The sequence below is a fragment of the Ahaetulla prasina genome, chromosome 1 (assembly GCF_028640845.1).
Source record: "Ahaetulla prasina isolate Xishuangbanna chromosome 1, ASM2864084v1, whole genome shotgun sequence".
NCBI lineage: Eukaryota > Metazoa > Chordata > Lepidosauria > Squamata > Colubridae > Ahaetulla > Ahaetulla prasina.
Genome location: NC_080539.1, coordinates 329,556,828 through 329,573,538, shown reverse-complemented (window position 1 = coordinate 329,573,538; position 16,711 = coordinate 329,556,828). Strand labels below are relative to the sequence as shown.

Here is a 16,711-nt window from a genome sequence, read left to right as displayed (position 1 = left end):
ACGGGGAGTCCTTATGATCACAATAGTGACCAGAATTTCCGTTGCTAAGCAAGGCAACATTAAGTTAAGGGAGTCGCACCCAGTTTGGCAATCTTTTTTTTTTTTTTGCCATGGTTGTTAAACAAATCGCTGCGGTTGTTTACGGGAATCACAGGATCGTTAAGCGAATTCGGTTTCCCTTATTGAGTTTGCTTGCTGGAAACGGCGATCACATCATCCATCATAAATACATGCCCAATTGCCAAGCACCTGAATTTTGATCACGTGACCATGGGGATCTTACGATGGTCATAAAGTGTAAGAACCTGTTGCAGGCCACTTTTTTCAGTGCTGTTGTCATTAAACAAGCGGTTGTAAGTCGAGGACTACCTGCAACTGGAATCAAGGCCATCTCTCACTTCAAACCGCCAAATGTCAAATTATTTGCCCGCTTCTGTTTTCTGGGTTAACTTATTTCTTCAATTTCTAGACCTGCCCATCTCTACTGAGAGATTCAGGACGGCTTGTAACAGGGGAAAACAATAAATATAATGTAAAACACAGCGACACATGCGGCAGCCAAGCGACCACAACAATCCGAACAATGTAGCATGTCACAGAGGTTTGTACTAATGCTGCAATCCACGTGCCCCTTTTTCCAAACCTTTATTCTCTTCATTTTCAGCCAAGGCTTTCACACTGGACATGAGAATGTCGTCGTATCCTAGGAATTCATCCAATAAGAGACGGCTGAACCTGTCTCCAAAGCACTGGTCCCGGGTGGGATCTGTAAGAAGGGAGAAGGCAGACAAAGCTTAAATTACAGCAGAAAAGACCCACAGGCAGAATTTCACACACACACACACACACACACACACACACACACACACACACCCCAAATGCAAAAAGTCCAAAACGGTGTTTCTCAACCGCAGCCAACTTTTTACAACGTATAGACTACAATTCCCAAAATTGGGAGGAAAGGCTAGAAGAAGCCTCCATCTTCCAGGAAGGGAGAGAGGGAGGGAGGGGTCAATTTGCAGACTTAACTATCTTGTGTTACTTAACATTTTCAAGAAACTGCCACTAAGAATATAGGTTTAAACTACTGTAATCTTTATTGTTTTATTAAATAAGTAATAGCGAAGGAAAACGTGAATGAGTCTTGGGGTCTTAGAGAAAACGGTTTGGATTCAAAGAATCAAGTCTGAACAAGGTAACAGTGGCCAGACTTATCCAAAATGGAAACTGAATTGTCAGGAAAAATAGTTTGGAAAGGAACTGGTTAAGACTTTGAGCACATCTGAAATGAATCAACTCTGATGATTGACTCTTCCCTGGGTCCTAGAAAGACTGATATCCATACAAACTGGAAATGATTTTATCTTCTCTTCTTTCCTTGCGAAAACTCTATGACTAAAAGCCTGCAGCAAACTCTGCCTTTGCTATTTAACCACAAGGATTAACTAATCAACTAACTAACTAACTAATCCTAACCCTTGCCTCAAATGTTTTTGGGACTGGTTGGCCCACTGAGAACTTTAAAATTTATGGATCCCAGGTGGATAATTGCGGACACATTTCAAAAGAAAATAAAGCCTACTAGAGATATTCCAAAAATGATGTTGAGGCTGGTGCTTTGCATAGTAGCATGTCGGTTTTCTGTTTTTTTAAGGAAAAAAAACATTTTGATGAACTATTGGCTAGGATAAGGAGACTGGTGGGTACCGCAGGTGTTACGTGGGGTGGGCATTCCTGGCTACCACGTTGGGGAACTCCATGGCTAAAGAAGAAAATGCTGGCCTCTTCCATTCTGCAGCCTGGTGGGCCTCATGCCCCACAAAATCAGGATTCCATTTTCTATTTTTAATTTGGGCTTCCTATTAGGACATCAAATATCCATGAGCTATTTTAGCTGCACGGAGACAGTTGTGTGGAAATTCACAATTTCTGTGTAAGTTTGGGAGCCATGGAACGCAACGAACAATCATTTGCAAATGCTGTGTTCCCAGATAGCCAAGGGCATTAACTAAATTAAATAAGCCAGATATTTAAACTAAAATAACATTCATTTTAAAAGACAGACGGAATTCTTGAGATTAGGGGAACCAATGTCTTCCACTGTCACTCCGGCAAAGTCCCCGCTACCCCTTCTGCTTTAAAACATGAATTTCCCGTTGCTGAGACGTTTCATTTTCATTTATTTTCACTTGCACTGAATGTTTGCTGGCAGCACATATAAATATCTACAGCAATAGCCAAACAAAACCCGAAACAAAGTATTATACTTTTGGCAGTCTGATGATTAGCTTGATAACTCTTCTCTCCTGGTTTCTAAGCTTACGAGTTCTTAACAGAATTGGAAGGGACCTTGGAGGTCTTCTACTCCAACCCCCTACTCAGGCAGGAAACCCTACCAATCAGTGGTGGGATTCAATAAAATTTTTACTACCGGTTCAGTGGGCATGGCTTAATGGGTGTGGCAGGGGAAGGATACTGTAAAATATCTATTCCTTCCCCACTCCAGGGAAAGGATACTGCAAAATCCCCATTTCCTCCCGATCAGCTGGGATTCGGGAGGCAGAGAATAGATGGGGGCGGGGCCAGTCAGAGGTGGCATTTGCCGGTTCTCCGAACTATTCAAAATTTCCACTACCGGTTCTCAAGAACTGGTCAGAACCTGCTGAATACCACCTCTGCTACCAATGTTTCTCAATCTTGGCAACTTGAAGATGGGTGGACTCAAGCTCAATCCCTCCAAGCTCAATCCCTCCAAGCTCAACAGACTCAAGCTCAATCCCTCCAAGACGGAGTGGCTGTGGATGCCGGCACCCCGGTACAGCCAGCTGCAGCCGCGGCTAGCTGTCGGGGGCGAGTTATTGGCCCCAATGGAAAGGGTGCGCAACTTGGGCGTCCTCCTGGATGGGCGGCTGTTGTTTGACGATCATTTGGCGGCTGTCTCCAGGAGGGCTTTTTACCAAGTACGCTTGGTCCGCCAGTTGCGCCCCTTCCTTGACCGGGATGCCTTATGCACGGTCACTCACGCTCTTGTCACTTCCCGGTTGGATTATTGCAATGCTCTCTACATGGGGCTGCCCTTGAAGTGCACCCGGAGGCTGCAGCTAGTCCAGAATGCAGCTGCGCGGGTAATAGTGGGAGCAACTCGTTGCTCCCATGTAACACCAATCCTGCGCGGCTTGCACTGGCTTCCTGTAGTCTTTCGGGTGCGCTTTAAGATCTTGGTCACCACCTTCAAAGCGCTCCATGGCTTAGGACCCGGGTACTTACGGGACCGCCTGCTGTTACCTTATGCCTCCCACCGACCCGTACGCTCACACAGAGAGGGTCTTCTCAGGGTGCCGTCCGCCAAACAATGTCGGCTGGCGGCCCCCAGGGGCAGGGCCTTCTCGGTGGGAGCTCCTACGCTCTGGAACGAACTTCCCCCTGGATTACGTCAAGTGCCTGATCTTCGGACCTTTCGCCGTGAGCTGAAAACACACTTATTTATTCAAGCGGGACTGGCCTAATATTTTTAAATTTTAACTGGGGTTTTATCATCATTTTAGGGTTTGGAATTTTAAATTTTTAATTTTTAATACTGGCCATTTTTTTCTAATTTGCTCGGTTTTAAATTGTTGTTTTAATTGTATATTTTTTATATTTTTTATCCTTTGGCTGTGCACCGCCCTGAGTCCCTCGGGAGAAGGGCGGTATAAAAATTTAATAAAACTAAACTAAACTAAACTAAACTTCCAGAATTCCCCAGCCAGCAAAGAATTCTGGGAGTTGAAGTCCACCCATCTTCAAGCTGCCATGGTTGAGAAACACTGCCCCATACCACTTCAGACAAATGGTTGTCCAATCTCTTCTTAAAACTTTCCTGTGTTGGAGCACCCACAACTTCTGGAGGCTTAGCAATGGTTGAGAATGGAATGGTAAAATAGAAATTTACCCAGAGTCACCACCATGACGGGAATGCTCAGACGTTGACGGGTGCTTTGGGATAATCGGAGGAATCCGTACTCAAAGGAATATTCCACAATGTATTCTTCCTGCGGCCACACTACAAATAAAGCCAAAAAAAAAAGAAGTGTTTTAGAAAGCCAGGATAGAAGAAATAAAGACACAGTTCAGAAATGTTTATTCAAATGATAACGAAAATCAGAGCAGGCATTGTGATGTCAAGATGGCACATTCTAACTGCACGGACAGGCAAATATTTTTAAAGATGCATTCTTTGTGTTTTATTTGTTGATTTCTGTGCTTCTTCGGTGTGCACATTTGAAAAAGTAAGCCCCCTTCAATGGCTTGTTCTGAGCAGGTCAGTGGGGTATAAATATAGTAAATAAGTAATCACTTGGGGTTTTGAAGAACCCTGGTTTACTATAAACTATTCACATAAGCTAATTTTGCAGCGTTAGGCTCCTTCTGCAGACTCGGGGTACTATTGGCCAAATCCTCACCCCATAGATATATAACTGGACAAGATCTCTGAATATCTTACTCCAGCATGACAAATAATCAAATTTATTGAGAGCTGTAGTTTTTGGGGAATCCAATGGTGGGAAAGTCAAAGCCAAACTAACCAATATTCTGACTTCTTGTAACTCCTTACTAAGGAGGAATGCAAACTGCGATTTGCACGAATTTCAGGTAAGTTTCAGAAGCAATGAGCCCCAACTTTTCAGACCAGGTAAGAATGCAAACTTCTGATTTCAGGTGTCTGAACAAAAAGAGGTCTTAACAAAAAGAGTGAAACACGAGTATAAGAATATAAGAATAGCCCTGCTGGATCAAGAGACAAACTCTTCCACTATGTCACCCAGCAGCATTTGAGACTCTCCCAAGCCTATATTGGAAACTAATACCCCCTTTCAGCAACCTGTATATAGGTAATCCTTGACTTACAACCACAACAGAGCCCAGAGTTTATGTTGCTGAGACATTTATTAAGTGAATTTTGCCCCATTCTATGCCCTTTATTGCCACGTTGCAGTTGTTAACTGGAACTGGCTTCCTCATTGACTTTATTTGTCAAGAGGATCACAAAAGAAGATCACATGACCTTAGGACACTGCAAGTCAAAAATATGAGTCAGTTGCCAAGCGTCCGAATTTTAATCACATGACCATTGGGGATGCGGCGGTGTTCATACGTGTGAAACCTGGTCTTAAGTCACTTTCTTCCGTGCTGTTGCAATGTCGGTCACTAAATGAACTGTTGTAAGTTGAGAACTACCTGCACAAAGTATGATGCCTCTGATTCCAGCAGTAGCAAACAAATATATTCATAAGCAGTGGTGGGCTGAAACTGGTTTAACAACCGGTTCTGTGGGCACGCACTTTGCATGCGTGTGTGCACTCTGCACATGCCTGCACTTTGCATGCACACGCCTAAAGCGCTTGTGCACAGCGCCCTAAATACAGCAATTTGAAGTTCAGCTGCTTACCTTCTAAGGCAGCCCCGGTAAGTAGAACAGCAGAGGCACAGAAATCAGCTGTACCGCACGAATCAGCTGAGCCAGAATGAAGGAAACATAGGACAGGATAGGGTGGGGGCGAGTGGGCGGGGCCATCTGATCATTGGAACTATCGGTTCGTCCGAACTGGCAGCAGCCCACCACTGTGTGTAACCTTTGGTAGATTGGCCCTCTCTGAACCTCACCATTCTCTCGTCACAGCCATCCAAATTATCTGTCATTGTTACACTAAGCAGCAAAGCAGACAGTTAAATTATCTGGGTGAAAAAGTGTTTCTTTATCAGGGCAACCTGATCTACCCAAATATGGGACGCAGCATACTGTTTCTGCTTTCACCTTTCAGCCCCAATCCAGGAGCCTTCGCAGGCAGTCGCTTTCGCGGCAAACTGTTTTTTGTGTTAAATTTATATTTACTGACAAAGAAATAAAGGAAGACTAGTATAGATCTATTTCAAGGTATTTATTTATTTATTTTCTTGGTGAAAGTCTTTCTTTTAATCCATCTTGAACCTCTATGCATTTACCTTCGATGGATGGCCCTGAGTTCTAGCACTATGAGGGGGAAAGGAAAATGTATCCTTCTCCATTCTATCTAGGCCAGGGGTCTCCAACCTTGGTCCCTTTAAGACTTGTGGAGTTCAACTCCAGTTGCGGAGTTGAAGTCCACAAGTCTTAAAGGGACCAAGGTTGGAGATCCCTGATCTAGGCCAGGGTTTTTCAAATTGGGATCTGCAGCATTGTGGAATATTGTACTTGATGGAAATCTTGAAAGACAAAGTTCAGCGAAGGCCAATTTTCTATCAGTGGAGTTTTACATCTTGATGTTTTGTTTTGTTTTGTCTCCAGATTTTTTTTTATAATAACAGGTTCTGCAGCCCGTACAGCTTTGAAAAACCCTGAGTCACGCCTTGCCTGATTCTATGTATCTCCACCAGCTTTTCCCTCGCTCTCCTTTGTGCCAAGTAAAAAAACAGGTTTTCTAAGAAGCTTGTTCAGAGCATGTCAGATCTTTTATAAATCCTGATGCCATCGTCCTGCCACCCATAATTTAATTGTACATCGCCTAGAGTCTCTCTTTGAGGGAGATGGGCGGTTCAGAAATGTGAAAAATAGAATCCAGTTTTTAACTTAATCCAGCAGCATTTGGGTAGAGCTCCTTTTCTGAGTCTAAAACTAACCAGACCAAAGATACATCTAGTCCAGTACAGGTAGTCCTTGTCTTATAACCATAATGGAGCCTTTTTTTTTTGCAGCGGTCATTAAGCAAACCTATTGTTCACTATGGGAAATTTTGACTGAAAACCAGATGTAATGCCAGTTTTCGGGGGGGGGAGATCATAAATTATAATCATACAACAGTGGGATGCTGCTGCCAATGTCCAAAAATGTGGGCCAGCTGCCAAACGCCCAAAATGTAGTCATGTGATCATGGAGGCATCAGAACTTATGAACCGGCTCATAGGTACCTTTTGGGGGGAGATCCATCAGAACTTCAAATGGCCGCTAAGTGACTACTCGTACGTCAAGAACTACCTGTATGCTGAAAACCCACAGCAGTTGGCATAGGGCTAGACTATTACTAACTACAAGTAGTCCTCAACTTATGACAATTGAGCCCAGAATTTATGTTGCTAAGTGAGACATTTCTTAAGTGAGTTTTGACCCATTTTACGACTTTTCTTGCCACATTTGTTAAGTGAATCACTGCCGTTGTTCAATTAGTAACACAATTGTTAAGTGAAGCTGGCTTCCCCGTTGACTTTGCTTGACAGACGGTCGCAAAAGGAGATCATATGACACAACCGTCGTAAGTGTAAAAGAGTTGTCAAGCATCCAAATTTTTGATCACGTGACCATAGGGATGCTGCAACGGTCGTAAATGGGGAATATGGTCATAAGTTACTTTTTTTCAGTGACTCTGAACAGTCACTAAAAGAGCTGCTGTAAATCAAGGACCTGTACAATATTCAGTGTGAGGCATAGCATTTTATTTCATCCATCAAATTGTTATTTAAGGTGCAAAATAAGAACGTTTCAGCATAACAGACGGAGAAGAAATATCCCTGTGAGAAAAGTTGGTATCCTGCCTCTCCAGGATACTAATAAACGGATCCCAGACACAAATGACCCCCAAATGTTGCTTTCTTAACCAAAGTGATGCCATTTTCTCTATGTCAATACCGGTCCGCTTTCAATACATGCCCCTCCAACAACAAATGCAACAGAAAAGGTTCCGCATCATGTACCGTATTTTTCAGAGTATAAGACACACCAGAGTATAAGACGCACCTTAGTTTTTGGGGAGGAAAATAGGGGGGGGGGGAATTCTGTCAACCAGGTATTTATCTGGCTAGCGTCCTTAATCTGGTTTTGAGCGCACGCACACATGCATACATTCATGCCGGGTTGGAGATAAAAAACAGCTTCTAAAGCACAGCTGATCGTTGGAGGGAGCAGCAATGAGAAAAGCAGGCTAAGCGCGGAAGATCGCTTCACTCACTAGCACTTCCTTAGGGCTGAAAAAAAGCTTCAAAAAAGCTACATGTTGTGTCTCGTCCGATCTCACCACAGCCGGGGCCTTCTTATCTGCTTCCGAACACTGAGGAATGTCCTAGTATGCCTCCCGGCCCCAGCCCTGGCTCCATGCCCAGACAGGCTGAAGAGGAGGAAGTATCTCCAGCCCCCAGCTCTGGCTCCATGCCCAGGCAAACGGAGCAACTAGACCCCTCCCCCTCCTCCACAGCATGTGAGCCTGAGGGAGGTCAATTGCCAACAGCTGCAGACTGGAGTGACCCTCGCTTCAGAAGACTTGATAGACGGAGGCAACGGAAGGAAGGGAGGGGCAGGCCTGGATAAGTGCTGAGTCATGGAGCCACACCCCATGGCCTATATAAAGGACCTGCTTTCTGGCATTCTCTGAGTCAGGCAAAGTCTAAACATATCTTGCTGAAGTCACTTTCTGGTCTCCTGCCTGCCCTGAGGACTTTGCTAGGACTTTGGCAGAGCTGCAGAGGCACGCCTGATTCGGATTTCCCTGACCCGGCCGTCAGCGGAGGAGTGGGACACGACACTACATTCGGAGTATAAGACGCACCCAAATTTTCAGCCTCCTTTAGGGGAAAGTGCATCTTATACTCCGAAAAATACGGTAGATCCAACAGGCAGCCTACAAGCTGAGGGGCTTTCTCTGGCAAGTCCACTACTTCCCCAAGGAAATTAGCCCACAAACCAGTTTAGAAGTCAAGTTAAAATCTAGAGGGGGAGAGCATAAACTGAATGGTAGATTGATGGAAAAACTCATGCCAAAAGAAAAAAAAGCAATCGATGCAAGGGGGAAGATGAAAAAGGGGGAAAAAATGTGATGTACAGGTGGAACAAGATGGGAAGTTAAGAACAACATATCTTTACCTGCTTTGGCTAGCATCTCAAATTCGGACACAGTCTCGCTGAGAGGCTGCATACCTTTAGAGGCTGGCTCGCTGCCAAAGGAGAATTCTTGGCTTTCGTTGGGAGACAAAACATGGGCATTACTCAGCCGAGTTGCCTTGTGGAAGATTTTGGGTTCAATATCCAGATCAAACTATCAAAGGAGGAAGAAAAAACACACAGAGGAATTAATGTTTGATACTCAACATACAAGCTAGAACGTGTCCGTGTTGGCTGCCTTGTGACTCACTATATTATTCCTTAAGGGAAAAATTTGTTTGTTACCCATTGCGCCTCCTGGAACCAATTAATGATGAGTATCGAGGTATCATAATAAAATGCAAAACAGAAACACCACATAAACTGTTCTTCATTCAGAAAAGGGAAAGGCATTGCAGAGGACATAAATCTACCATTTTGATCATAAACATTCACACTGCACTATTTTTTTTATTTTTTTTTTATTTTATTTTATTTGCATTTATATCCCGCCCTTCTCCGAAGACTCAGGGCGGCTTACACTATGTTAAGCAATAGTCTTCATCCATTTGTATATTATATACAACTTATTGCCCCCATCAATCTGGGTCCTCATTTTACCTACCTTATAAAGGATGGAAGGCTGAGTCAACCTTGGGCCTGGTGGGGCTTGAACCTGCAGTAATTGCAAGCAGCTGCTGTTAATAACAGACTGTCTTACCAGTCTGAGCCACAGAGGCCCGTTTTATTTTATTGCTGGTTGTCATTTAGTGGCACTGCACTGGTTTTTAATCTCTTCTCTCGAGTCTTATCGGAAGTAATATATTGGAGAAAAGGAAATGAATTTAAAAAGTAAATTGAGTTCAATCAAGAAATTCCTCCTAAAAGATGTTTTCCATTCAGATGCAGGTTTTTGCCCAACAAGGCAAGCCCTTAATTAGGTTCAAACCAGGGGCGAAATGTAAAATTTGTTACAACTGGTTCCGTGGGCATGGCTTGGTGGGGTGGTGGTGGTAATGTGACTGGGTGGGGGTGACCAACCTTTTTTTTTTTTTTTTACTTTTAAAAGCATTTTTTCTACAACCTCTTTGGCCAAAGTGACTGTAGAAAAAATGCTTTTAAAAGGCTCCTCTGATGATCCCAGCTGAGCCACGTGATCATCAGAGGCTTTTTTTTTTACTTTTAAAAGCATTTTTTCAGCCAATGAAAAAATGCCTTTAAAAGTAAAAAAAAAAAACCTTCTGATGATCACGTGGTTCAGCTGGGCATGGAGGGTGGGGGGCAGGGATTTTTTGTTACCAGTTCTCTGAACCACCTGCCACCATCGATACCGGATCAGGCGACCCAGTCCGAACCGGGAGCATTTCACCCCTGGTTCAAACCAACCCTTGATATACTTTTTCCTCACACAGGATGAAGTCAGATATTAAAGCAGGAGTCTCCAATCTTGGCAACTTTAAGACTTGTGGACTTCAACTCCCAGAATTCTGGGAGTTGAAATTCACAAGTCTTAAAGTTGCTAAGGTTGGAGACGGGTGAAATTCAAATTTTTTTACTACCGCTTCTCTGGGCGTGGCTTGGTGGGTGTGGTGTGGTTTGGTGGGCGTGGCACGGGAAGGATACTTCAAAATCTCCATTCCCTCCCCACTCTGGGGCCAGCCAGAGGTGATATTTGCCGGTTCTCCGAACTAATCAACATTTCCGCAACCGGTTCTCCAGAACCTGCTGGATTTCATCCCTGGTTGGAGATCCCTGTCTTAAAGGAAGATACTAATATATACCAATTGTGGAGATCTTGCAATAAGCCAGAAGAAAGGCAAGAACCACAATGAAAAGCAGACAGGTAACTTTATGTCACAAACTACAAGTAGCAGGCCCAGACATAAGCAACTGTAGTGAACTACAAGAGTGGGAAATGGGGGGGGGGGGGAAGGTTAGTTAAGCACCAACAACATAAATCAGTGTTTCTCAATTTTGGCAACTTGAAGACTTGTGGACTTCAACTCACAGATTTCCCCCTGGCTGGGGAATTCTGGGAGTTGAAGTTCACTCATCTTCAAGCTGCCAAAGCTGAGAAACACTGACAAGAAGAAGAAGAAGAAGAAGAAGAAGAAGAAGAAGAAGAAGAAGAAGAAGAAGAAGAAGAAGAAGAAGAAGAAGAAGAAGAAGAAGAAGAAGAAGAAGAAGAAGAAGAAGAAGAAGAAGAAGAAGAAAAAGAGGAATAATAATAGTAGTAGTAGTAGTAGTAGTAGTAGAAGTAATAATAATAATAATAATAATAATAATAATAATAATAATAATAATAATAATAATAATAATAATAAGTGATCTGTAATACAAAATCCAGCATAGTTATCTCGTTTGCTGTGTATACTGTCATTTGTGTAAATAAAATAATAATAATAATAATAATAATAATAATAATAATAATAATAATAATAATAATCTGTGATACGAAATCCAGCATAGTTATCTTGTTTGCTGTATATACTAACATTTTGTGTACATAAATAATAATAATAATAATAATAATAATAATAATAATAATAATAATAATAATAATCTGTGATACGAAATCCAGCATAGTTATCTTGTTTGCTGTATATACTAACATTTTGTGTAAATAAAATAATAATAATAATAATAATAATAATAATAATAATAATAATAATAATAATAATAATAATAATAATAATAATAATAATAATAATGATCTGTGATACGAAATGCACCATAGTTATCTTGTTTGCTGTGTATACTGTCATTTTGTGTAAATACCAGCAAGCAACATCTGTCTATCTCAAGTCCCTGGGAAAGACTCGGTAGGTAGATAAAAACGCCAGATCCAGTCTAAACAACTAGCTGATTATGTGGCCAACCATAATAAATTAAATTTATATGCCACAGATGACTCAGATTAGCCAGAGGCTGAGTTATGCTTTCCAGTACCAGAACATAGAAAGATTCTGCAGCATTAACGTAGCATAATGGGGAGAAGGGAGTGGGGAGTTGTAATGCATCTATGGATAATCAAAAATAGGAAACGCGGACTCTGACGTTTTCCTCACCCTATAAATCAATGAGAAGGTTCAAGACAAATGAAAAGCAAATTAATTATCCATATAATTATCATATAAATCAGAGGTGTGATTACATCCTGCTGCTCAAATCTCACCCGATGTAATCATCTATGTAATACGTGTGTTGAGGTTTTATTTAAGTTCATTTGTACCCCAAGTGTGTAAATTAAAAAGAATTTGCATAGATTCCTTCCCCTGCATAATTCATCACCCTATTTAAACCCGCTTCTGAGATTTAGTGTCATTCAGCAAATCCTCTGGTTTACAGGTTGAATAGGGATTGCCAAAGCAATTAGAGGTACCTACCAGTATCAATAACCATACAGAGCAGAAACATATACGCCTCTTTTAAGCTAAGCTTCTATCGTTTTCCGTGTGTTGTCCCAAAAGTGCTTTTTCAGAAGGCAACTGGACTTTCTTGTTTTTTTCTTTTGAAGACGTTTCGCTTCTAATCCAAGAAGCTTCTTTAGCTCTGACAGGATAGTGGGGAATAGAAGGATTTATATTCCTTGCAGACAGCTGATAATAATGCAAGGAGTATAAATACTTCTATTCCCCACTATCCTGCCAAAGCTGAAGAAGCTTCTTGGATGAGAAGCAAAACGTCTTCAAAAGGGGAAAAAAAAAACACCAAGAAAGTCCAGTTGCCTCCTGGAAAAGCACCTTTGGGACAACCATGACCTGGATGACTGAGAATCTCTACAGACTTCTTCCTGGGTTCTGCAGCTTTTTTGTATTCTATGGATAGAAGGAGATCGTATTATCAACCATCTCCCATCGGGAAAGGCAGATTTGTGCTTGCAAACCCAAATCAGGGGTGGGTTGCTGGGGGTTCATGGGGGTTCGGGAGAACCTCTAGGTAAGATTCTTTGCAGTTTGGAGAACCCCCAAATCCCGCTCCTGGCTAGACCCACCTACCCCACTCCTCCCCTCCCCGGAGTCCCTACGCAGCCCCTTTTGGATGCAGGTAAGTGCAGGGCGCACACATAGGCTCAGGGAGGGTGAAACACGGGCCTACTGGAAGTTCGGGAAGACCTGTTTCCGGCCTCCAGAGGTCCTCCGGAGCTTGGGGAGGCTGTTTTTGCCCTCCCGGAGGCTTGAGGAAAGCCTCCGGAGTCTGGGGAGGGCAAAAACGCCCCCCACCCACCCCCGGCCGTGGTGCAGGAGGCTGACTAGGCCACACCCACCATGGCCACGCTGACCCAGCAACCAGGCAGAGAACCCCTTGCTAAAATATTTGAAGCCCACCCCTGACCCAAATTAGCTGCAGGACATGGTGACAGTTAAAGACATCACAAAGTTCAACTTCTAGGAGATCATGGTAAACTAGCATGTGTCCGAATGGTCATAGACAATGACTGTGGTAAAGAGCAAGTGGACTGGTTCTACAAACCCCCCCCCCCCACCAAATGAGAGGATGGGAAGTGACCCTCCTGTGGTTCGGATAGCTACTCTTCACAAACAGACCACAGGACGGCGGTTTCCCATAGGTTTGAGTTCCGGGAGAAGAAGACAACCCACAACAGCTCACAACTATGATGGAGCCTTTTAAAACAGGGGTCTCCAACCTTGGCAACTTTAAGCCTGGTGGACTTCAACTCCCAGAATTCCTCAGCCAGCTTTGTTTTGCTGAGCTGGGGAATTCTGGGAATTGGAGTCCCCCAGGCTTAAAATTGCCAAGGTTGGAGACCCCTGTTTTAAAGGACATCAGGTTCACTCATTTTAAAATCACGTTCAGAAATTGACTATTTAACACTTTAGGGCTATTAGAGGTCTTCAGAGCCAATGAGTTTGAAAAGCTATGTGGTTACAAGGGCTTCAATTCTTGAACAAAAGAAAAATCAACCATAAGTTTAAGTAAGAGTTTAAAGAGCTGGAATACATGGCAAAAACTAAATAAGACTTTGATCCAAGAAATGAATTAATGGTTCAGATAAATTTTAAGGGCCATGGTAGCTCAGGCTGGTAAGAAGCCTGTTATTAGAACACAGCTGCCTGCAATTACTGCAGGTTCAAGCCCGGCCCAAGGTTGACTCAGCCTTCCATCCTTTATAAGGTAGGTAAAATGAGGACCCAGATTGTTGGGGGGGCAATAAGTTGACTTTGTAAATATACAAATAGAATGAGACTATTGCCTTATACACTGTAAGCCGCCCTGAGTCTTCGGAGAAGGGCGGGGTATAAATGTAAATAAATAAAAAAAAAGAAACATTAAGACCTTAATCATGAGTTCTGGAAATAATTATATAAATAAACAGCCTTTTAACTTTGGCTTTTTGTATATTTCACTTTTTATGTCTTTTGTCTTTATCTTTTATGATGGTAAGCTGTCTAGAGTTACCCTGAGGTAAGATGGCATCCAATAAATTTTACAAATAGTAAGTAAATGATTACATTTATAGGAACTAAACTGCTTTGTCTATCCTAAGTTATAACGGAGGTTTGAGAGTTTATGATTTCAGACACCAGAGTGAACTGAAGATTTCAGGCTGCGAAGGAAAAGGAAAAACAAAAGTGAAACTTTGCATTTTGCTTTTTGTTAGCATTGGGAGTTTGTGAAATGACACAAAACGTTATGACATTTGAAATACTCGAGGGGATTTTTAAAGAACAGGATCAGAAATAGGCAGCTACATCAGCAATGATCTGCATCTATGGATAGACTAAGATGGCAAAGGAATGATAGATGTGAAAATGTTGCTTAATGTAGAAATAGCAGAACCAGAAATACTGGATAATTTTTAAAAAGTATGTATTATAAGACAGAGAAGACTGTTAAAATACAAATACAAATGACATAGATAAGGACTTTCTACCATATATCCAAAAATCTTGACTAAAACTTTGAAAATCAAATCAGAAATATTAATGATAAACCAAGAGAATGATGTGAATAATGTTGGATTTACCACAGAGGTTTGCTAAAGCCTTTAAGATAACAAAAAGAAAAATTGAAATCAATTCCTATGCTACTCTCTGAATGAATTAAAGCTCAAGATTGTTAAACGTAAAAGGAAGGCATATAAAGTTTTTTTTTGGGGGGGGGGGGTTGAACAAGGTTAAAATAATTCATGTTTTCATAAATCTCTAGTATCCTTTATGGACTTTTTGCTGATACCAGGACAAAAAGTTGATTATTTATGGACCTGTGTGAAGATGAGAGACAGATTATGGGAGATGCTTGTTTGTAACCTTATGGGGAGTGAAGTTATCAACTTTATTAATATTTGTGATTAGAAGTCATTTCTTTAAATATTTCTTTGTTTTTTTACTTTTACTTTTTTACTTTTTTCCCTTGCACTTTTTATTCTTTCTCTCTCTCTCTTTCATGGTCTTTCTGACTTAAATTTGCATTTGCTTTTAGTATTGAAATCAAAATTTTAAAACAAAATATTTTAAAAATAAAAACATCACAAAGTTTGTCTACTGAAAAGCCAAGAGAAGCCAAGTGCAGACAAATCCTAATGGTGTTTATGAGCTTCTGATGCAAACAGTTGAGAAGCCCTGTTTAAAGGGGACATTAAATGCTCAGCTTTGCTGGCTGGAGAATTCTGGGAGTTGAAGTCCACAAGTTTTAAAAGAGCCAAGCTTGCAGACCCCTGGTCTAGGCAATGTTAGGATGTGGCAGTTTCTGAAACCGTCCCTAAATTCAGAGCCAAAATACTGAAAATGTCTTTTTTTAAAAGGACAGATAAATTGCTGGCCCATTTTTGAGGCCACCTTCATTGTGGCCTACTTCTAGAAAGCAGCATCACTGTCAGGCACTCAACTGGATGTCAAAGATTCAAAGGCCCCACAGCATTTCATTCAGAGCTAATCGGCAGCTCATTCCCAATTTCCTATTTATGTCTTCCGACTGCCACTGACTGACTTGCTTTCCCAGTTTTCAAAAAGCCACCACCTTCCTAAGCATCAAACTGATGTAACGCAATTCCCCTGAGTGCAGACTGATGAGAAGAGGACCTCTAAAGTAGATGCATTAGACACTTAGCAGCAATGCAGAAGATGACACCTCAAGTGCAGCTTGTTTACAAGAACGGAGCTCGGAAATGTACGAATTATCACGAGATACGTGGCTAGGATGTGTAGGAATTCCTCCTTTGTCTTGTGACCCAAGGCTGAATCAATTAAGCAATGTCACATCCTAGGGTCTAGGACAGGGGCCTCCAACTTTGGCAACTTTAAGACTTGTGGACTTCAACTCCCAGAATACCTCAGCCAACAAAGCTGGCTGAGGAATTCTGGGAGTTGAAGTCCACAAGTCTTAAAGTTGCCAAGGTTGGAGACCCCTGCTCTAGGAGATTTGCCTTCTCCATTGCAGCACCTGCCCTCGGGAACACCCTCCATATATCTGTCTGTAGTTTAATGGTGTATTTTTTCCAGCGTTTCAGGGGAGGGGACTTATATATAATATATATATATATAAAACAAAAAACAGACATTCTGCGAGCTCCAGAACTAAAACAATTAACATTTTATTCTACTAAACTTTCGTCAGCCATCTGTTGACATCATCAGAGTATTAGTTCCGGAGTTTGCAGAATGTCTGTTTTTTGTTTTACAAATATACCTGGAACTTGTATTTTTAGAATATATCTGTCTATGTATATGTCTATCTATCTCTATCGCTATCGCTATCGCTATATCTATCATCTTTACCTCTATCTCTATCTCTAGCTATCTATCTTTCTATCTTTCTATCTTTCTATCTTTCTTTCTATCTATCTATCTATCTATCTATCTATCTATCTATCTATCTATCTATCTA

At 41.8% G+C, this 16,711-nt stretch overlaps 1 protein-coding gene across 2 annotated transcripts in view; it reads right to left on the bottom strand.

Moving 5' to 3' along the window:
• Window positions 1-16,711, bottom strand: part of TMEM259 (transmembrane protein 259) — a 51,831-nt gene that overhangs the window by 20,758 nt on the left and 14,362 nt on the right. Inside the window, exons 3-5 of one of the 2 annotated variants that reach the window (XM_058162519.1) lie at window positions 8,867-9,038; window positions 3,932-4,042; window positions 644-766 (exon numbers count right to left, since the gene is read on the bottom strand). In XM_058162519.1, the coding sequence (XP_058018502.1) occupies window positions 644-766; window positions 3,932-4,042; window positions 8,867-9,038 (406 nt within the window). The remainder of the gene's footprint in view (window positions 1-643; window positions 767-3,931; window positions 4,043-8,866; window positions 9,039-16,711) is intronic. The other variant, XM_058162520.1, reaches the window with a different exon arrangement.